The sequence below is a fragment of the Dasypus novemcinctus genome, chromosome 13 (assembly GCF_030445035.2).
Source record: "Dasypus novemcinctus isolate mDasNov1 chromosome 13, mDasNov1.1.hap2, whole genome shotgun sequence".
Lineage (NCBI taxonomy): Eukaryota > Metazoa > Chordata > Mammalia > Cingulata > Dasypodidae > Dasypus > Dasypus novemcinctus.
In genome coordinates this window covers 14,011,714-14,034,914 of record NC_080685.1, presented here as the reverse complement: position 1 = coordinate 14,034,914, position 23,201 = coordinate 14,011,714, and the positions used below count along the sequence as shown (strand labels likewise).

At 48.9% G+C, this 23,201-nt stretch overlaps 1 protein-coding gene across 1 annotated transcript in view; it reads right to left on the bottom strand.

The window, feature by feature from the left end:
• Positions 1 to 22,733, bottom strand: part of NID1 (nidogen 1) — an 82,280-nt gene extending 59,547 nt beyond the window's left edge. Inside the window, exon 1 of the mRNA XM_058309502.1 lies at positions 22,360 to 22,733. Within this exon, the coding sequence (XP_058165485.1) occupies positions 22,360 to 22,563 (204 nt within the window). The 5' untranslated portion in view covers positions 22,564 to 22,733. The remainder of the gene's footprint in view (positions 1 to 22,359) is intronic.
• Positions 22,734 to 23,201: the final 468 nt, after the last annotated feature.

The window sequence follows — 23,201 nt, the reverse complement described above, 5'->3', positions numbered from 1 at the left end:
TGTTGAATACAACAGGGGAAACGGATGCGGCTCAACCAATTGGGCTCCCGTCTGCTATACAGGAGGTCCAGGGTTCGATGCCCAGGGCCTCCTGGTGAGGGCAAGCTGGCCCGTGTGGCGAGCTGGCCCGCACAGAGTGTCGGCCCACGCAGGAGTGAGGCTCCACACAGGAGTGCCGCCCTGTGTGGGAATGCTGCCTCGCGCAGGAAAGCTGCCCCGTGCAGGAGTGCCGGCCAATGCAGAGAGCTGGCACAGCAATATGATGCAGCAAGAGACACAGAGGAGAGAGAATAAGAAGACGTAGCAGAACAGGGAGCTGAGGTGGTGCAAGAGAGTAACCGCCTCTCTCCCACTCCGGAAGGTCCTAGGATTGGTTTCCAGAACCGCCTAATGAGAATACAAGCAAAGAAGAACACACAGTGAATGGACACAGAGAGCAGACAGCAGGGGGAATGAGAGGAGTGGGGGAGAAATAAATAAAATAAATCTTTAAAAATAAATAAGTAAATAAATACATACATACAACAGAACTTAAGACACGACCCCACATTCAAAAACACAGCCCTCTTTTTTCTAGGCCAAGTAGCCTGGTAGAAGGAGCACTGGACAAGAACCGCAAGCCCAGACTCTGCCATATGCCAGTCATGGGGCGTTGAGCAGGTGCCTTAAACGTCAAGTTCAGGTTTCTTCATATGTCCTCCTTACCACAAATAAGATGATGGGAATAAAAGGGCTTGGTGTATCGCAAGACACTATTCACACATAAACCACTGTTAAATCCTTAATTAATTTATTTTAAAAATTGAGGAATCATTACATCCCAGGACTGTGCTACGTGCTGGGGTAAGACACAGTCCTCTGAGAAACCCACAGTCAAGACTGGTAACGGCTGGAACCGATGCAAACAGATGCTTATTCAATAAGTAAGCAATAACTTAAGTGTCGAGAAGTAAATACAGGGAAGCGGACGTGGCTCAAGCGATTGAGTTCCCACCAACCTCGTGGGAGGTCCCTGGTTTGGTTCCCAGCACCTGCTAAAGAAGATGAGCAAGATAGCAAGCTGACGGTTTGGGCTGACTTGGCGAGTGACACAAGATGATGCAACAAGAGACCCAAGAAACACAACAAAGCAGGGAGCAGAGGTGGCTCAAGGGATTAGGCGTCTCCCCCCCACATGGGAGGCCCCAGGTTCAGCTCCTGGGGCTTCCTAAAAAAGGAAGACGCGCACACAACGAATAGACAGTGAGCGCAGACAACAAGGGGGCGGGAAGAAATAAATAAATAAAATCTTTAAAAACAAAAGAAGTAAATACAATGGAGCATTATGGAATCAACCATCATTTTGAGTAGGTCAATGTGTTAGAATAAAAGCTAGTATTTACTGAATGTTTTATCATGCTCCAGGCATCTTACTAGCATCGAGTCATCAGAAAAACCCCATAAGACTAAGTACTGCTATTACCCACATTTTTCTGATGAGGAAACTGAGGCAAGTTAACAAATTTGTCCAATATCACCAAATAATAAGGGGCAGTGCTGGGATTTGAATCTAGGGGTCCAGGCTCCAAAGCTGACCCTCTTAACCACCAGTCTTCTTGAAATCAGTTATTACGAACGATAAAAAAGATATCAGCAAGCAGATTTGGCTCAACCCATAGAGCACCCGCCTACCACATGGGAGGTCCAGGGTTCAAACCCAGGGCCTCCTGACCCATGTGGTGAGCTGGCCCATGCACAGTGCTGATGTGCGCAAGGAGTGCCGTGCCACGCAAGGGTGTCCCCTGCGTAGGGGGACCCCACAAGCAAGGAGTGCACCCCTTAAGGAGAGCCGCCCCACATGAAAAAAACTCAGCCTGCCCAGGAGTGGGGTCGCACACATGGAGAGCTGGCACAGCAAGATGACACAACAAAGACACAGATTCCCGGTGCCACTGAGAATGCAAGCAGACACAGAAGAACACACAGCGAATGGACAGAGAGCAGACAACTGGGGGGAAGGGGAGAGAAGTGAAAAAAAAAAAAAAGATATCACTGCTCTTAAATCCACAGTCCTTGAGAAAATGAGGCCACTGAGACGTGGTGGTGAGCCCACCCCCTGGTGGTGGGGCCCTTGGACCTCCCCCAAAGCCCCACACGGCAGGACGAGGCTTTGACCGTCCCCTCACAGCCCACTGATGATTGATAATGCCACCCCAATGGTCTTTCTTCTGAGAGAATCTTTGAATCATTTTTAAAATTCCTTGATCAAATAAGGGTTTACAAGTGCCACAATATTTAACCCTCTAAAAGGCTGCATGACAAACAGATTGGAACAACACCTCCTTACTAGAGGAGGGGCCGGGGTGGGGGAGGCAGATAAAGAGAGGAAACTAAAATCAAATGCCTGCAACACCCCATCAATGTGATAAAGAGGTTCAACGTGGTGGAGGAGATCTGTACCCAGAGAGGGAAAGAGACGAGAGCTTGGGGAGTTCAGTGTGGTTTAAACCAAGCCTTCTCTTTTCACCAAACTCCGCAGACTGTTTAATCTTTAAGTGACATATTTTCCATCATCACCTGGCACCAGTGCTAATTTTCAGGAAAACACTGACAGGCTGCAGAGAAGACAGTCAGGGAAGAAATGCTACCAGCTGGTCCCTTGCCCTCTTCTCTCTCTGCGATACAGTACTGCACAAACATCCCGGTTGGATTTAAGCGTGGGAGCGTGGGAAACAGTGCACTTTCTCAAGCCACCAGAAATTGGCCGTTACCAGCTGCTAGGGGGAAGCAGTCACACAGAGGCCACACAGAACCAACTGAGGTTTAAAAAGCTGTTTTCAAATGAAATTTAAATCGGTCCGGCAATTTTGAAAACACTCCCAATGTCTTTTCTTAGAATCTGGGCCCAGGAACGTATCTATTTTTCACAAGGAATGCTTTAGGAATTGAATTGAAGAAAGACCATACCCTAAAGCACTGCAAATGCTACAAAGACCAGGTAGTTTTCATTAATATTATTATTGGGAAATTATTTTGTAGTCTCTTTTTTATTTACTACAGGGTTCCATATGCCACCCTATTATGAGCACTGGGCATTGGTGCCTAAAGCCATGATTTAACTTAGGGTTCATGACTTGTACAGTTCCATGGATTTTTTTTCCTAAATTTTCATTTCAGTAACACATATGCAGCCTAAAATTTCCCCTTTTAACCACATTCAAATATATAATTATATATGTTCACAATGTTGTGCAACTTTACTGCACATTCAAGTCAATAATCTGTGATTCTGAAGAAAGAAGATAAAGATCAATGAAAAATTCAGAAAAGCCAGAAGTTTCATTGGATTCATAGCTTTTAACTTCTCCCCAATAAACTTCTCTTCCTCAGCTATGCCACTCGTGGAAAACTTGATGGACAATGATGCCTTACCTTTGGGTACACATCTCATTTTGCAAAGTCTATAAAGCAGGCGATGCTTCTACCAGTTGTGTTCCTTGTCTCCAAAGTTTGAAGGCGCCATTGAGTAATTCAATGGCCAAAGGGCAGGGAGCCCAAAGGAGCCAGGGTGCAACCCCTCAGGGGGCTACACGGGGCGCCCTGGAGGAGCGGAGCGGCCCCCATCAGCTGCCCGGGCCCACCGCCAGGGCCGTCGGTCACCTCTTGCTTAAGCCGCGCAACCTGAGTTAGCTTGCGCCCTTCCTCTTCCTCACCTCCCAGGCCCTTGTGTTCTATCTTCAAAGCAGGCGGCACTTTCTTCTTCCGCCGTCACCCCGCTGGCGCTCCTGAAATGGTCGCCGGCTGGCTTTCAGGATCTGGACGCCAAGTGCAGGCTCGGGCTGCCTGGAGCCCTGCCCCCGCCTCCCCACGCTCCCCCACGGTTATTTCTACCTTGGTCGCCCCTGTTTCCTTCACAGACCGCGAGTTGGAAGTTTCATTGACGGACGAGTCTGCACCTGCCCCGCCCCCCCCCCAACTCCGCTGGGTCCTGGAGGGCAGGGACCTTGTCCCCTCCTGACTCCTGACTCCCGTGGAGGAAGGGGCAGGTGGGCCCACGTGGGCCCAGGCTGGTTTGGAATGAGCGCCTGAGGGCGAGCTGGGGGGCCAGGGGGATGGGGCACAGGGTCCGCGCTGCAGCTCCTCGCTCAGGAGCACGCGGCTGGTCGCCGGCCGGAAGCTGGCCCTAAATACGAACCAACAACTGCAATCTGATCCGGGCTCCAGGTCTACCACCAGCTTACAGGAAATACAGGGTACGGAAGCACGTGTTCCGTGACACCGCGGGGACGCAGTCAGCAACTCCAGAATGTGAGTCACTCCAGAAGATCCACACCCCCAGTTTCTTCCAAGGAAGAAAAAAGAGGTAGGGGGAAACCTACAGGTTTAAAAAGTCCTAAGGAGAAAGTGGCCACGGTAGCTGCTGAGGGTAGGAGAGGGAAGAAGAGATGTGATGTGGGGCATTTTCAGGACTTGGAGTTGTCCTGGGTAGTGCTGCAGGGACAGATGCTGGACGCTGTGTGTCCTGCCATGGCCCACTGGGTGGACTGGGGGAGAGTGTAAACTACAATGTAAACCATTATCCGTATGGTGCAGCAGTGCTCCAGAATGTATTCACCAAATGCAATGAATGTGCCACGATGATGAAAGACGTTGTTGACATGGGAGGAGTTGGGTGAGGGGGTGGGGGGACCTCATTTTTTTTAATGTAACACTTAAAAAAAAATAGAGGGAAATAAATAAATAAACAAATAAAAAGTCCTAGGGACCACAGGTACCAAATGCAATGTGCAGGCCATGTCTGGATCCTAATTTGAACAAAACAATTGAAAAGCAAAATAAAACAATTTAGAAAATTTGGTGGATATTTGCTGATAAGGATTATTATTAATTTTTAGATGGAATCATGGTTTTGCAGTTTTGTTTTTAAAAGAGTCATTTTTATGAGATACATTCTGAAATATTTACAAGGTTAATAAAATGTTTGGAATTTGCTTAAAATAATTGAGTTGTTTGTTTTTTAAGGGGGGAGGGAAGGAAATGGGAGGGCACTAGAGGAACTAAGATAGGCCAGAAATTGATACTTGTTGACACTGGGTGCTGGGTGCATGGGAGTTCATTCTATTATTCTACGTTTGTATGCAGGATGTTTGAACTTTTCTATAATAAAAAAGTATTATTTAAAAAATAGATCATGAACGTAACTGAGCTAAAGTTTAACAAAAATAGCAAAATGACTTGAAAAAAAATTTTTTTTAATATTTATTTATTTCCCCTTCCCCCCCTCCTCCTGTTGTCTGCTGTCTGTGTCCATTCGCTGTGTGTTCTTCTGTGTCTGCTTGTATTCTCATTAGGTGGCACTGGAGCTCAGTGTGTCTTTTTGTTGCGTCTTCTTGCTGTGTCAGCTCTCCATATGTGTAACACCACTCCTGAGAGGGCTGTGGTTTGGCACTGGGCAGCTCTCCTTGTGCAGGGGCCACTCCTTGCGTGGGGACACCCTTCCATGGGGCATCCCTGTGTGGGCCAGCACTCCTTGCACAGCAGCACTGCACATGGGCCAGCTCACCACACAAGCCAGGAGGCCTTGGGTATCGATCCCTTGGACCTCCTATATGGTAAGCGGATGCTCTATCTGTTCTTGTGTTTTTTTAAATGTTAATTTATTTAATGGGGTTTTTAAAAAAATTCTCTCCCCTCCCCCCCCCCCCCCCCATCCCCGTTGTCTGTTCTCTGTGTCTATTTGCTGCGTCTTCTTTGTCTGCTTCTGTTGTTCTCAGCAGCTCGGGGATCTGTGTTTCTTTTTGCTGCATCATCTTGTTGTGTCAGCTCTCCGTGTGTGCAGCACCATTCCTGGGCAGGCTGCACTTTCTTTCGCACTGGGTGGCTCTCCTTATGGGGCGCACTCCTTGTGCGTGGGGCTCCCCCATGCGGGGGACACTCCTGCATGGCAGGGCACTCCTTGCGCGCATCAGCACTGCACATGGGCCAGCTCCACACAGGTCAAGGAGGCTGGGGTTTGAACCGTGGACCTCCCATGTGGTAGATGGACGCCCTAACCACTGGGCCAAGTCCATGGCCTGGATGCTCTATCTGTTGAGCCACATCTGCTTCCCCAAAAGGGCTTTGATAAATATGTAAATCAGCACTAACACTCCCTCAGAAGCGGGGCCTGGAGTTCACTGTCTTCAAATGCCTTCCATCCCTTGATCTCCCCACCCCTCACTGCCCTGCACGCCTCTCCCCTAGCAGGGATTCCGGAAGTGCACGTTGCCCTGGGTAGGCTGGACTGCGGTAAGCAGCAGGAGGTGCTGGGACCACAGTTAGTAATCCAGGTAAGCAAACCTTACCCAACTCCAGGCACCCTACAGGGTGCCCTGAACTGAGAAAGCAACAATTCTTTAGCGTAGTATTATACAACAGCAATCAGTATTACTGTTTTTTGCCCCCTAATTGGTGCTAGTTTTCAAAATTTATCTGGATTATGGGACCCTTTGAAATGGCGTTCTGTTCTCCAGACCCACCATGCTTCTGCACCTCGGTCCCCGGCCTCCAATACCCTTCCCCAACTCACCACCCCATTCTCCTTGACAAGGCCCCCCGAGAGCGCCCCAGGCAGTGCTGACCACTCTGTCCTTTCCTGCACCTCTCTGCCTGCACTTAGGCCAGGAGTCCTAAGGGCACGAGGACATCCCCAGGACAGTCCACCGCAGAGCCCTCTCGGAGCGCACTCTTGAGACAGCCTGTCTGAACGACTGAGAGCACTAAAAAAGTAACGCTGGGGCATTACTGTCTTAAGGTAACTCAAACTAACCCAATAATGCCTAGGAGAGGGTCTCGGCGGATTTGTCTTAAGGAGTAAAATAGTAGCCACTCCTTTGTAAAAAGAGCACATTGGCCAATGGAGTGTTCCCTGCAGCCTTGCTGACGATACCAGGTCCTCCTAGGAAAAAGAAGTCCTTTCGAAAGGTAAACTTCAGCTCCAAACGTTACTAGCACAACTTAATGTCCCTTTACGGGACAAGTGGGGCCTTTCACCCCAAGGAACACGCCAGACAATACGTAAGGCACAGCAGGGCAATTATATCACACAAAAATCCTGGGGTGAAAATGCCAAGCACCACATGGCTAACAGCTGGAGCCACTTATGTGCAGTTGTTTGAACCCAACTGACATGAAGAAGAGGATGGACAGAGCAACCCACTCATAATGGGAGTGTTTCCCTTTTAAAAGCACTTTGGGCTCATTTTAGTCTTTAAAGTGAACTTACAGAGAGCTGGAATCCCTAGCAAAAGACCAAACGCAGAAACCCAACAAATCAAAATCGCATGTTACGTTTCTTATATTGAAATACACGCGGAAGAAGGTGAAACAATCACGGTCTTTATAATGACTAAATGAGTCTGGTAGCAGCCTCCTGGGCAGAAAGCAGCCTGCAGTACTGGGGGAACCTTCTCCAGAACCTGTGCGGCTAGAGGATACTTGAGGGGGGCCCAAAGAAGAAACAAATGGGGTAGTTCTAGAAATGCAAGTAGTTGTACTGGGGAAACAATGAAACTTGCAAAAAGTGATCTCCATAGGTGGGAGGCAGGGGAAACTTACAATAAAATAATTTAGGGTAAATCTGAGCCTCTTTACCACAGCTGTTTATACAACCATTCTTTCACGTGTGTGAAGCAGACAAGGAAGAGATAAGAAACTTTATCACACAGCCAGTGAGGGAAACAAGATTTACACACACATTTGCTAGCGTCCATAACCCATGCTCTTACTGTTATATTTGGCTGTCTGTTTTAGAGAAATTGGGGGCAAGAGTCAGGGAAGTTGCAAAGCTTCCCGGCCTAGATAAAGCTGGGAAGCAAGCTTTTTAGATGGACTTAAGGGCCTTGCTAAAGAAAATCTCGATACAGAACAGCCAAGTTCAGGATCCACTCAAGGTAGAGGCTGATTAATCTACACCTAGGACCCAGAGATGGACCTGGAGCCTAATCAAGTTGCAAGGTACTTTATAGCTTACAAATCATTTTTATACCAGTTTTTTTCATTAAACCTAGTAAAGTAGGCAAAAGTATCATCATCATTCTTCATTTGAGAAAAATGACTTTCGGTTTATATAACTTGCCTAAGCTCATCATGCTGTAGAAGTGCCAGAACAAAACTCCAAGTGCGAACTGCAGATTTTCCCCATTTACTCTGCAGAGCCAGAGAAAAGGCTCTGCTTGAACTAGAAATAGAAACAGAAGGATCAGCAAATAAAGGCAAGGGGCAGCCTCGGCCTAAGGGTCAGGGAAGACTCATGCTTTCAACTGAACCCAGTTAATGTCCAACAAGAGGTTTTGGATTAGTTACAGTCTCTTCTGCAGGAAATTTCTGCCCGAAATGACTTCCAACATTTAAAAATGGTTGCAATCCTTCCATTTTAACTCCTGGCATGTCTATCAAAGAAAAGGCGGGTCATGAACTCTCCACACCAAGAAAAGAAGGAAGGGAGGAGAAGCGCCTGCCCAAGCCCCCGTCTCTGGAGAGAAGGGTGCTACCCCTAACAACTTGGATGTAGGTTCCAGAAACTTACCTGTGGCAGCTGGAGCCCAGGATTGCACCAATTCCTTCATTTGCACGTAGGAAATTAAAGGGAAAGAATTAGGAATTTATCTGCCTTTCCAGAAAGAATTGCTTTGCAATGTAGTCTCAAGGCCCCGGGCAATAAGGAAAAACTCTTTACAGAAGAATGCCAGCTAATAAAGGTAGAAAGAATAAGAGAAACAAACAAAAACACCACCATTTTGCCACCCTTAATTTAATAATTGATTCAGACAAAGACCATCAATGGATAAAAAAACCATTAGGTGAAGGATTGGTGGGCAAGGAAAGGGCAGCATAAAACCAAAGTGTCACATGCTGCTCACAGGGGAAAACAATTTGACAATCACACGATCCGGTCTCTCTCCCTAACACTGGGGATTACTCTTAGTATGGCTAGCACTTGTCTCCTGATGTTATAGAATATGAGAAATACAGCTTCACTTACAAAATAATCTTGTTAAAAACATTAACCTACTTAACAATAAAAAGGCAAATAATCCAATTTAAAAATGAGTAAAGAATTTGACTAGATATTTCACCAAAGAAGATACACAAATGGCCAATAAACACATGAAAAGATGCTCAACATCCTTAGCCTCCAGGGAAAGGCAAACCAAAACCAACTACTAGAAGCTATAATAAAAAAGACAGATAGTAACAAATGTTGACAAGGATCTAGAGAAATTAGAACTCTCTCATACACTGCTGGTAGGAACAGAAAATGGTGCAGCCACTTTTTGGCAGTTCTTCAAAATATTAAACCCAGAGTTATTATATATTCCTCTCCTGGGTATATACACAAGAGAACTGAAAGCACATGCACATATAAAAACTAGTACACAAAGGCTAGTAGCAGCATTATTCATAATAGCCCCCAAAGGGGAAACAACCCAATGTCCATCAACTGATGAATGGATGGATTAAATGGGGTATATCCATACACTGGAATATTATTCAGCTATTAAAAGGAATGAAGTGCAACAACATGGATGAACCATAAGAACATTATGCTAAGTGAAAGACGTCAGTCACAAAATGTCACATATTATCAGATTCCATTTACAGCTGTACCTGGTTTCATTGTGCTTTGCAGATTCTGCATTTTTTACAAGTTGAAGGCTTGTGGCAACCCTCCTCTAGCAAGTCTCTGGGAGCCCTTTGTTCCGATAGCATGTGCTTACTCCATGTCTCTGTGTCACAGTTCAGTTAGGGTATGTACACTGTCTTTTTAGACATAATGCTATCGCACACTTAATAGACAATAGTATGGTGTAAACATAACTTTCATACGTACTGGGACACCAAAAAATTTGTAAGACTCGCTTTACTGCGTTATTTGCTTCACTGTGATGGACTGGCAAAGTCGTAGAGAAAGAAAGTAAATTAGTTGCCATGGGATTGGTAGAGGGGGCAGTGGAGAGTGAGAGCTAAAGGGTAAAGGGTTTCTTTTTGGGGTGATTAAAATAGTCTGGAATTGGATAATGGTGATGGTTGCACAACTCAATGACTATACTAAAAACCCCTAAATTGTACACTTTGAAAGGGGAACTTGATGGTATGTGAATTATATCTTAATAAAGCTGTTTTGCTTCTTTTTTTAAAGCAAAGAACAAAGTCAACTGTATAAAACAAGGATGGGTGGGTATATATACACATACATTAGAGAAGCTCTGTGTAAGGTGAGAAAAGAAATCATTTAATAGTGACTATCTCTGGGAAGGCTATGTAGCTGGTAGCTGCGAGGGTGGGAAGAAAATTTTTCAGTTTTCACAAGTGTTTTTTTTTTTTTTATCACTTGCATGTATTACTATTCCCAAGAATAATTAAACCAATTAATAAAAAATAAAATTCTACATGTTTTCAAAAATGTTTGACTTGAATATTTTCAAGACTTTTGATTCAATTACCAGTTTATAGGAAACTCAGGGATGGAATAACAAATTAAACTATACGGCAAAGAAATATTCAGGCATATGCAAAAGGTGGGGCATTCTACAGGGCAGCTGGTAGCCATTCCTAAAGAAGTTGATATCTTGAATAAAAAGAGGGAGAGTACTGTTCGAGGTTAAAATAGGCTTATGAGACAGAGCCAAATGGAAAGCTTGGTCCTTGACTGGATCCTCATCCAAATAAATCCTCAGCTGTAAAAGCTCTGGGAATACTGGAGAAATTCCATATGAACTGGGCATAAGGTGAAAACTAGGAATTGTTATTAATCTTACGTGTGATAACAGTACAATGACTATGTGGGGAAATGCTCTTACTTTTCGAAAATGCATTCCAAAATATTTGACATTGAAATGTCACCAAGACTGTAATGTACCTTGAACATGTCAACAGAGAGACTGAAACAAATATGGAACATGCTAAAAACCATTACATCTAATGGGTGTTTATTATACTATTTTCTCCCCTTTGTCTGAAACATTTATCATTTTTTAAAAATTACCTGATGGCAAAGCAGTCAAGAAACCTGTTCCTTCGTGTCTGAGAAACAAATTGCCCCCAAGCAATGCAGTAGTGAGCCCCAGGAGCACAGACTGTGCCTGATGTCACTCATCAGTAAAACCCCAACACACTTAGCACCCCAGTCCACACAGAACAGTGGCCAATAAGATATTCTGAATGAACCAATGGTTGAACCAAGGGAAGAAAAGTGGCACTCAATGTGGGGTCGTGTAAAGTGCATGGAACTTGGAGTCACAAGAGCTGAATTCAAATTCCACCTTTGATCCTTTGCAGCTGTGTGCTTTTGGGCAAGTCCCTTAGCTTTGGGGAAGTTTCCTGCTCTGCAGCATGGAGCTCAGCCTATCACACGCCTGTCCTACCTTGCAGGGGTGTTGTGTGTCTCAAGTGAGATCTTGGATGAGCAGGTTCCCTAATTTCACCTCCTAAGTAGTTCTGGGACCCACAACCCTTGTCCACATCACCCTCTCCGCTGCTCACCTCTTTTCTAGCCCTGGAATTTGCAATTCACCTTCCTCTCCTATCCCCCAGAAGTTCTTTATCCAGGATCCAACAAGATCCTCCTCTTGCATTTAGTTAATATGTCTCTTAAATCTCTTTGAATCTATAACAGCTCCCCTGCCTCTTCTTCCATGTCATTTATTTGTTGAAGAAAATGGCAATCTCTTAAAATCAAATCTTGTCACTCACCTACTTAAAAATCCAGTGGGGGAAGCGGATGTGGCTCAATCCATTGGGCTCCCGTCTACCATATGGGAGGCCCTGGGTGCGCTTCCCACGGCCTCCTTGTGAAGGCAGGCTGGCCTGCACCTGCGGAGAGCTGAGGGCCTGTGCCCCACAGAGAGCTGACAGCCTGCACCTGCGGAGCGGAGAGCTGGCGCAGGAAGATGACGCAATGAAGGGAGACAAGCAGACACAGAAGAAAGCACAGCGAATGGACAGAGAGAGAAGACAGCAAGCAAGTGGCAGGGGGGAGAATAAATAAATAAAAATAAAATAAAATAAAATATCTTTTTAAAAATCTGATGGCTTCCCACTGCTTCAGAGAATAAAGTAAAGAAAAGAAAGAAAGAAAAATCCAGCAGTCTTTGCTTCATTCGACAAACCAAAACAGCACCCACGTATTCTATCAGTACCTGGTTAATGGAGGTGAACGCAGGTGATAAGCCCTGCCCTCCCAGAACTCAGACTCTAAAGAGGCAGATAGAAAATAAACAGGTAAGCCAACAAATGATCAAACTAGATTTGGGCATGTGTTACGATGACAATAACACAGGGTGTTATGTCAGAGCGACACAAATGGGGATGGAGCAGGTAGACTGGGTGGGCAGGGAAGGGCTCCCTGCAGAATCTGCATATGAGTAGAGACCCAACCGGCAGGAGGCAGGCAGCCAGGGGAAGAGCCAGGGGAAGATCGGGGGTTTTTGTGTCCCAGACAGAGGGAGGGGGCAGCCAGAGAGGGGGAAGAGAAAGAAGAGGACAGGGTTAGAAGTGGGGATGGAGACAAGCCAGGGCTGGGTCATGTGAGACTTGGAGGACATGTGGTGAGGCATTTGGATTTCATTAAGCACAAAGGAAAAACCCTGGGAGGGCTTTCAGCTGGGAAGTGACAGGTCTGATTTACAAGGGACTGAGGGTTGACCACTGCTCAGCTCTCCAAATTCCTCTGGCATCACTGCCCCCGGCTCACATTGGCTTTCTTTCCGTTCTTATGACATGCTGAGCTCTTTCTTGCCACACTCTCCACGGTCCACACAGGAAGGCTTCTTCTGTGTGAACTGCCCTTCTCCCACGTCCTCTCTTTCACTGGGTTGACTTCTAGGCATCCCTTACTGCACAGCTGGTGACTAACTTCCTTGGGGAAGTATTTTCGTTTCCTAGGCTGCTCAAAGCAGATACCATGAATTGGGGTTGGCTTAAGCAAAGGAAATTAGCTTCCAGTTTGGCGCCAGGAAATTGCGAAAATCAAGGCACCATCGAGGCAATGCTTTCTTTCCAGACTGCCGCAGGCTTTTCTGCGGGGGCAAGGAAGCACTGGGGCAGCCTCCCCTGGTCTCGCTCTTCTCTTCCGGGTTTTGGGTTTCATTGCTTTCAGCTTCTTGATTCCATGGATTCTCTCTCTCTCACTCTCTCTCTCTGTTTCTATTTTGTTTATAAAGGACTCCATTAATAGGATTAAGCCCCATGCTGAATGAGGTGCATCACACCTTAACTGAAGTAGCCTCATCAAAAGGTCCTTCTTACAAAGGGTTCACACCCACAGGAATGGAGGAGATTTAAGACCATGTTTCGGGGGGTACATATAGCTTCAAACCACCCCAGAAAGCATCTCCCCATCCCTCTGGCTAGCTCAGATCCCACCACATATTATTTCCACGCTACCTGTGCCTTCATAGCACTTACCACAATGGCAACTGGTCATTTATCTGCGTAATTATTAGTTTAATGCCTGGCTGCCTAACTAGGACTGTAAACTCCACGAGAGAGAAACAACACTGGTCTTGTTTTCAGCCTGTATCTACAAAGTCTTGGCAAAGTACTTGGCATATGAGGCAACAAATACATAGCTGTTGAGTGACTCAATGACATATCATCCTAACATCGTACCGCAGTTTATGAAAAATAATACCCAGTGTTCTGAAAAGTAAATGGACTTACTCAGCATCTGGTCACTAAATTCAAAGAATATTAAAAATAGACAATAAAATGGACCTCGGGAATAATCATTCAAATCTCTTTATTTTATAAATAAGAAACCCAGAGCACAAGAGGTTGAGTAAGGAAATGACCTGACCTCAAATCAGTGTTCAACTTGATCGATCAATTAAACTTTAGCCCCCATGGGAAATGAATACCCTGTAAATATTCTATGATTCTATCAGGGCTACTGCTAGACCATAGGTGCCTTTGGGTCAATTAGAAACAGGTGTCTCTTCCTGAGAGGCCACAGCCCCAGACCAAGGAGAAGGCCTGGTGAGTGCAGTGTGAGCTGGACGTCAGCCCCATCCACCCCATGGCCCTTACGCTGTGGACATTCTGCTCTCCCCTAGGAGGTGGCCCTGGACTAAACTCCCCGTGTACAAGTAAGTGTGGCCACTCTATGAGTGATGCTAAGAGGAATAAGGCACAATTTCTGCTCTCAGTGAAGAGGAAAACCAGCCATTATCGAGCACGTACCACAAGATCAGCTATTTAAATACATTAATTCAATGAATGCTCATAGCTCCACGAGAAAGGTAATGGTGCCTCCATTTTCCAGATGAACAAACAGAGGCTTACAAGATCACACAGCTAGTAAGTGGCAGAAGAGGAATTCAAATTCACTTCTACTGGACTCCAGAGACCACACGCTTTCCACGCTACCTACTTATGATCTACTTGAAAACATACAATTAAGACACATGAACATTTGCTAATATATTAAGTTCCAAATAGGATGGTACCAGACTATAGAGAGTTCTGAGGACTGAGAGATCAGTGTGGTCTGGGGTTAGCAGGCCACTAGGGCTTCATGCAGGAAGAGGATCTGTGTTGGCCCTGGGAGAATAGGTAGTGTCTGGGAGGTAAAGGGTGGATAAATTGGTAGAGTAAAAGAATGAGCAAAGGCCCAAAGTAAGATCTGTTTTACTTTTCCAGAAGGTCTTATGGCAAAGCTAGAAAAAAAGCTGGAAAGGTAAGGTGTGCCCCTGAGTGCCAGGCCAAGGACTTCACCTTCCCTTTAAGTTAGAGTTGGGGGAAAGCATTAAAATTTTCTGAACACAGAGAAAGAAATGCTGGGAATGATAAGAAAGACACAGAACCAAGGCCTGTTTTAAAGGTGCAATGGGCAGGAATTTGGTGACTTGCCACAATGACCACCGCCATGCTGCTCGGTTCAATGGCCAACTTGGTCCTCATCTCTCTTGGCCTATCAGCAACATCTAACATGGTGGCGCACTCCCGCCTCCTGGAGACAGGATCTTCAGCTGGCTCCCAGGACCCTTCCCTCCCTCCGTTTTCCTCATTCCACATTGGCCTTCGCTCTCACTCTCCTTTGCTGGCTCCTCCTCTTCTCTGCTCTGTTGGAGGAACCCTTGTTGGACCTCTTCTCTGTCTACATGTTCTTCCTTGGTGGGGCTCATTTTGTTCTCTTGTGTTAAATACCATCTCCATGCCAGTGACTCCCAAATTCATATCTGAAGCCCACACTTCTCTTCCAAACTCCAGACTCATACATCCAACTGCCTACTCCATCCCACACCTCAAATCTTCACTCTCCACCCCAACCCCAACCCCGCCACACACACACACACACACACACACACACACCTCCTCTACCCACAGCTTTCCCCATCTCAGCTGAAGGCAACTCCATTCTTCTGGTTGTTCAGGGCAAAAACACTGAAATACATTAATTCGATGATATTAATTATATTAATTTAATATTAATTCAACGGAGCTATATGAGCATCCCACGCCCCGCATTCAGTCTGTCAAGCAACCTTTCCAGAGGCAGATTCAGACCACTTCTCTCCACCTTTTCTACTGCCACTCTGACCCCAGCCACCACCACCTCTTGCTTGGATTACATAGTAGTCTCTTAATAGGTGCCTGCATCTACCCTGCCCCCTTACCATTTGTCCTCCATGTATCAGCCAGAATGATCTGCCAGAACATGTTACTTCCCTGCTCAAAGCCCTGCCAAGACACCCCCTTTCACTCAGCAAAAGCCGAAGTCCTCACAACCACCACATCCCCTTCTCGATGTGGATGCCCCTCTGCCTCTCTCAGCTCCTTTCCTTCCATTTTCTCCTTTGCTCACCTGCTCTAGACACAGCCTGGAACAGCAGGCATCAGCTCTGCCCTCAGGAAAACATTCCTTTGGCCTGGAATCCTCTTCCCCAGTGATCTGCTAGGCTCAATTCCCGGCCTCCGTCAAGCCTTTGCTCAACTCTCACTTTCCTGATCCCCATTACTATGTTCTACTTTTTTCAAAAGTACTTTATCGCCATTGTATTTGTCAGCCAAAGGGGTGCTGATGCAAAATACCAGAAATACCAGTTGGTTTTTATAAAGGGTATTTATTTGGGGTAGAAGCTTACAGTTACCAGGCCATAAGCATAATTTACTTCCCTCACCAGGCTACTGCCACATGTTGAAGCAAGATGGCTGCCGACACCTGCCAGGGTTCAGGCTTCCTGGGTTCCTCTCTTCCCGGGGTTTTCTCTCTTTCCTCACGACCAAGCTCCTCTGTGTGCTTAATTCCTGGGGCTCCAGCTCAAAATCTCCAACCTCCCTTCTCTCCGGTGCAGTTTCCCTGTGAATCCCTGCCCACCAAGGGGGTGGGGATGCAACATCCTACCGACATGGCCCAATCAAAGCCTTAATCATTATTTGATCAAGTAAAAGTAAAACCTCTGAATCCAATACACTTTAATAACACTCAGAGGAAAAGTCCAGTTTACAAACATAATCCAGTATTTCTTTTTGGAATTCATCAATAATATCAAACTGCTACAACCATCTAATATACTATCATTTACTGATGATGTTTGCTGCTCATTTTTTGCTACCCTACTTGAATATAAGCTCCTGGAGGGCAAGCTCCTTTGCTTTGTGCCCTTGTGTCCCACATGTCTAAGACAGTGCCTGGCACATAGTAGACCCTTGATAAGAATTTTTTAATTAAATGAATTAAGGGAAAGAGGCAAGGTGGCCTCAAGCCAGCAGGAGAACCCAAAAGGGGCCATTAACAAGGAAAAGGAAGTGGCAATGAAAGGAGGGAGGGGGTGGACGAGGCGACTGAGATTTGATCTGTCACATGGAAGCTGAAGTGACAGGTGTGCATTCAGGTGGAAACACCTGGTATGATTTGGAAACTCTGGGGCTAGCGCTCAGGAGAGAGCGCCCAGCTAGAGGCCTGGCCAGGGAGCAGGCAGGCAAAGCCATACAGGTCAGCAAGCTCTCCAAAGCGAGGAACCACTGCACAAAGGAAACACAAGGCATGGGTTTCGCAGGTGAGCTGTGGGCGCAGAAGACAATAGTGCAAGCTGCAGAGGAAACATTCCACCACGAGCACAGGGCAATGCGGATGGGGCCCGCGTCTACCAGGGCTCTGGGGACGCGGCAGGTTTAGGGGAGTCGCTCACAGAGACTCTGAGCTGCCCCTCCCCTACTCCGGGTGCTGTTCCTCGCTCCAAGCCCACAGCAAGGCTCCGAAAGCACCTGTTCCCAGGGGCTCCCTCCCGGCACTGAGGGCTCCTTGAGGGCAGGTACCTGGTCCTAACCAGTTGCCGGGTTTCACCCAGCACAGTCCCCGACACACACGAATCCCTAGACAAACCCTGGCAGAATCAAATTTTGAAGAAGGTGAGTGGCCTGTATTGGAAGAAGAGGTGGGGTGAAAATAGCAGGAGAGTTGGTGGATCTTGAAGGATGTGTTCCAGAGGCAAGGAAATGAGTCAGGATAGAGGCATCACAATCCTGCTGCCAATGCTGTTCTTTTATTATTTTTCCATGATAGGAAGGATATTATCTCCCAAACAAACTGCATTTAATAAGCAGTAGTGAATGTATTTCTCCATTTTTATGAATCAAAGACCTAAATCATTTAATATGCCATAAAATCTTGATCCACAAAGTTTTCTGCTGGTCTAGGCATCCAGTGAGAGCTTCCGATCATACGGAACCAGCATTAGTAAAACCGAGTTGACAAAATTCCAGCCAGAGAAAGGAAACAGTTATTGTTCTGGATAATCTCATTGCATTTTTGACGGATTCTTGCACAGGGAGTTCACGTCACTGGCCACGGTAGAAGCACCCACGTGCAAAGCCCAATGGCTCGTTAATCTGGCTAATTAGATTTACAGGTGGGACCTTCCCAGGCTGGGGTTCAGAGAACAGCTGGCTGCGTCTGTGCGACTACACAGGTTTGCCATCTAATTTCAAGAATAAGAGGCTACTCCACGGGGTGAGCTGCATGGAAGGCGTCTGCCGTGGCCCACGCAGAAGCCTGGCGACGAAGATGACTTCTCGCCCCACCATGGACCACTTTCCCAGCAACACCCTTTCCCCGTCTTTGAACTTGTCTCAAAGTAAGGCTGAGGTGTGTGCCGTGTGGACATGTTAGATCAGCAGCTCTCCAAACTTTTGGTCTCAGGATTCCTTTACACTCTTAAAAATGACTGGAGATCCCCCCAAAACTTGTGTGTATATAGAAGTTCTATTTATCAATACATGTCCTAATGGAAACCAAAATTAAGGAGAAATTTTAATATTTAAGTAACAATGAACCCACCACAGGTTAGCATAAATAACCTCGCTTTGAATGAATATAACTCTACCTCCCAAACCAAAAAACAAGTAAGGAGAGAAGAGTCATTGTTTTACATTTTTGCACATCCTTTCACTGCCTGGCTTGATGGAAGGCAGCTGGATTCTCACCGCTCCGTCTACACTCCATCTGCGTCTACACTCCATCTGCTGCGGTCGGTTTCACATGCCAGGCGGCCTCTGGTGAACCCCACTGTACGTGGGAGAACACAGGCCGTAAACATCAAGTCGCTTCTCAATCTTACAATGAAAATAGTTTTGACCTTAGGATTCCCTGCAAAACTCTCCAGGACGCCCAGGGGTTCTCAGACCCCACTTTGAGGACCTAATTCATCCCTCACCGCAGCCTTTTCCAGGGCTCCACGCCTGGCTCTCAGCCTTTCTCTTACATTCTCTCTCCTCTTGTAAACCAGTGTCCCAAAGCCTCCACACCCCACCCCACCCCTCCCACCACCCCCTTCCCCAACCCCCTGGCCTGGCCGGCCACTTGAGGGGCTACTGGCTACAAGGGTTTCCACTCTCTGGTCTCCTTGCTGCAGCCGACACAGAAGAGTCAAACTGAGCTGATGTCTCTCCCCGAGTGAGCCCTCCCAGCCACCCCAGCAGCCCTTCACTTCTCAAGGCTAAGAGGCCGGACAGCCTTCTCTTTCCCATCTCATCGCGTGACCTCCAGAAATCCTGGTGGTGATCCCTGGGTCACCTCTCAGGTTCACCCGCTTCTCCCCTTCCCCTTCTTTCTGTAGCCCTCATGCCCGCAGGTCTGGATACACTTCCCAACTCTCCCTTGTCCACTCTGTTGTGCAAACCACCGTCGGGCTTCGCCCTTCCTAAAGACAGGCATGCCTTGTGACCTGCTACAAAGCCTAAGCCACCAGCCACCCGCTTCTAGCCATCCTCCACGACTCACCACGTGGTATAATCCCACTCTTCACCTCTCCTTGTGTCCCTGCCCTTGGCCAAGGTGGGTAGGGTGGCCTGCCTCTCCCCTTCACTCTGGGCTCACCCAGGTGACCTGCTCCAGCCCAGGAGATGTCAGCAGAAGTGACTCCAGCAGAGGCTTGAGAGGTGCTTACGGATTCCTGCTTGCTCTCTTACGCCTCTGACCTCCCCCCGACAAGGACATGTCTCCGGTGGCCCTCTGAAGCAGCGCTGTCCAGTAGAAATTTTAGCAATGCCAGGAATGTACTATAACCGCCTTGTCTAACTAATACAGTAGCCATTAGCCCCACGATGCTATCGAGCCTTGAAATGTGGCTAGGGTGACCGGAAATCTGAATTTAAATTTTTTTTAATTGTAAGTAATTTTAAATACCTATCTACGGCCACCATATTAGACAAATCAACTCAGATGGTGAGACATGTAGAGCAGGACCAAGTCATTCCAGTGGGCCCTGACAAGGCCACCCCAGATCAACCCACCACAGCCGATACCAGAAAGATGATCAAGAAATGCTTATTATTAGTCTACAACGGAGGTTCCATGGTTGTTTGTTATGCAGCAAAAGCTAACTGATACATTCTATCTCCTGGCTCCACCTACCTATCAAGACAGAAAGTTTTCCCCATCTTTCTGGGACAAGAAACACTCTGTTCCAGTGGCTCACGTCCTTCACTGTCCCAGCACACGCCAGCTTGTTCCTATCCTCCCTTACTGTTCCCTGCAGTGCCGCCCCCCTGGAAGGGCCTCTCCCATTCCCTTCCACCTACTGAAACGTAACCTATCTTTCAATTCAATGTAACTTCCTCTGTGGACTCTGCTCTCAGAACTCGAGCCCACAGCAATCTTTCCTATCCATTTCCACATGCTTTAGGCTTGTGGCTTGAACGCTCTCTTGGTCAGACAGAGACCGGGACTGGAATGCCAGCTCCAGCATTTAACTGGTGGTTTTAAATAACATAAAACTAGCAAGCCCTCTGATGTGCAGGTATACCCAACCCACGAGTGTTTGCTTCCTTGGTAGGTGTTCCTTTCAGTTTTCTGGTCTAGTGCCCAGAACAGTGCAGGACACTGAGCTCATGCTCACCCTGTCACCTTCCCACTCAGAGCCACATGGGGTTTCCACCAGCTCAAAAGAGCCTCTGCTCTTTTACAGGTACAGACTGCGGTGGGTGCCGACCTGTGTCACTCAGATCCCCTTTCAGCCCCTGGGAAAGTTGTCATCCCTCCTTCTTTATCCAGTGATAAGGAAAAGGTTATGTGACAAAGGTAGAGAGACCCAGGCCTCTCTTTCCAGCTTGAAAACTCTGAAAGGCCATCGCGGCGTCAGACTTTCCCTGGTGCTGGCTGAGAGCTTGCAGGGCAGCTCGGCTCTCCCTCTGCTGCTTCCGGCCTCCCTGCCCGACCTTCCACAGGCAGGGACCTGCAGAGCTCCACATGAACCCTGCTGATAGTCTCCATCTCAGGCTGCTTACCGCACCTCACCCTGCAGCCAAGAGAGCTGGAGACCCCGAGAGGACTCTGCGATTCCATCTCATTGAGATATGCAGATTAAACCCAAACAGATAAGATGAAATGATTTGAAAGGAATCTTTTTTTTACGACTAGATTTTCAAAATCTTTAGAAAGTAATGGGCAGAGAAGTAAAGCAGAGTAGGAGGGCCCCAATTTAACACAGAGTGGTTCTAAACCTGGGATCCAGGGACCCCCAGGGGGCTCATAAATAGAATTCAGTGGGTCGGTGAACTTAGATGGGAAAAAGGAACTACTTTTTTATTTTCTCTAACTCCTAACTGATATTTAGCATTTCCTTCCATCACTAACCACAGTAGTAGTGGCACTTAGTGACTTTGCCATTAACAGGAATCGCAAGATAGTCTAATATATTATAGCTGCTGCAGGTGTGTCCAAATATTGCTTACAGTCCTCATGACCTTGAAATTTAACTAGTTATTAGACATATTATCAGATCCCCTGCTACATCTCACTTAATGTGGTTAAAAAATAAGCACACACACGACTCCACAAAATTTTTCTTTCCTTATACTTTGATGTGAGCCTAAACGTAATTCGTTTCCTTGGTAATCCTAAGGATTTTATTTTATGGACTTAAAAACATTATTCTGAGAAGGGGTCAGTAGGCTTCTCCAGGCTACCCAGGGGGTCAGGGCAGCCACCCCGGGCGGCGAGCAGTTTCTGCGCGGCGACCTTAAGGATGCATTGTTTTTATGCAAAACCGACAAGCTCCACGTGGGTGTCGTCCAAGGCCCTTTCTCGGGTAGGTCGGGCCCCAGCCGCGGGCTCGTCCGGTTCCCCCCACTTCTGGAATGCGGGCTGGTTTTATATGAAATCCACATGGTGCGCCGCCGGGGAAGGCAGCGGCACGAAAGCAGTTAAGCGAGCTGGCCAGTCCTGGAGAGGCCGCTGAGAGCTAAAAGACACCTGGCCGCGCGCCTCCCTTGGGGACCCCGTGGTGACCCGCTCTGCCCCAGGACACTGTCTCACCGGGGCGCCCTGCGTCCCAAGCCCTGCCCTCTGCCCTCCGAGACTCGCTCAGGGCGCGGGATCAGTGCCAAGCCTCGCCGGAGGTCGCTCGGGCAAACGCCGGGGACTGTCGCCAGATTCCCCGGTCCGCGGGAGCGCCAGGCTCTCCCGCCTCGGCACCCCGGGGCTCCGGTGCCCCCGCGCCGGCGGCGACCCCGCAACGGCCGCGCCCCACATCTGGCCCCACCAGGCTCCGGCCAATGGCGAGACATGAGCTGACCCCCCGGACGGCCCGGGAGGAAACGCCACGGGGGTCCCCGGTCCGGGGGGCGCAGACGGGGCGAGCCGGCTCCCTGGCCTCGCGTGTTCCCCGGCGACGGCGACGAGGCAGCGGGCGGGGCAGAGGCGGGGTGCCCTCCCGGCGGGGACGCTCACCGCCGCGCCCTGGCGGCCCACGGGTCCCCGGCCCCGCCCGCGACGCCCACCCGGCGCGGCGCCCCCGGCCCGCGGCCCTGCCCTCCGACGCGGGCGCGGGACCCGGCGCGCTCTCGCCCCGCGGCCCGCGCCCCCCAGCCCCCTCCCCGCCGCCCGCGGGGCGCACTCACGTAGACCGAGTCGATGTCCGATCGGTCGTAGAAGCGGAGCCCCCAGCTCAGCTTCAGAGCGGGGGAGACGCGGTCGTCCCCGGCCTCCAGCTCCCGGTCCCCCCGGCCGGGGCCGAAGGGGAAGAGCTCGCGGCGGCTCAGGCAGCCCCCGAGCCCCGCCAGCAGCAGCGGCGGCAGCAGCGCCCGCGTCCACGCCGCCAGCATGTTCCCCGACTGCGGCCCCGCACGCCCCACGGCTCGCGGGCTGCAGGCCGGGGCAGGGCGGAGATGTAACCCGACGCCCCTCGGCAGCCCCTCCACGCCTCCCGCCCCCGGAGGTTCCCACCCCGGGAAGCAGGGGAGGGGACGCCGGGGCACCGGGGAGGGCCCCGCCCCGACCGCGGGGAGCGCCGCCGCCGAGGCCCAATGGCCGCGAGGGGGTGGGCGGGGGGCGACACCCACCTTCCCCGGCCGTCCCCGCAGCATCGCCCTCGGGTCCCGCGGGCCGCTGGGCGCTGGGGGGCCGCGGTCCCCGAAACCCACCCGACTGTCCCCGAGAGGCTCTCCCGGGGGTGGGAGCAGAGGCGCCGAGCCCTGCGCTCGGGTCCCGGCCGGGCGATGGAAAGCGGACGCCAGGGAAAGGCTCTGGGTGCTGAAACAGGGCGCACCCCGGGGCCACTCGGCGGGGTCAGGCCTCCGGGAGGAAGAGGGATGGGTGCTGGGAATGAACGAGAAATGACTGGGCCTGCGGTGTTCCTTTACTCGAGAACCACCCGTCCCTGCGCTCGGCATGTACTGAATGCCCCACTCTGGGGAAGTACGGAGAGAAATAGGGTCCCACGGTCTTAGATGTTTTGAAGGCC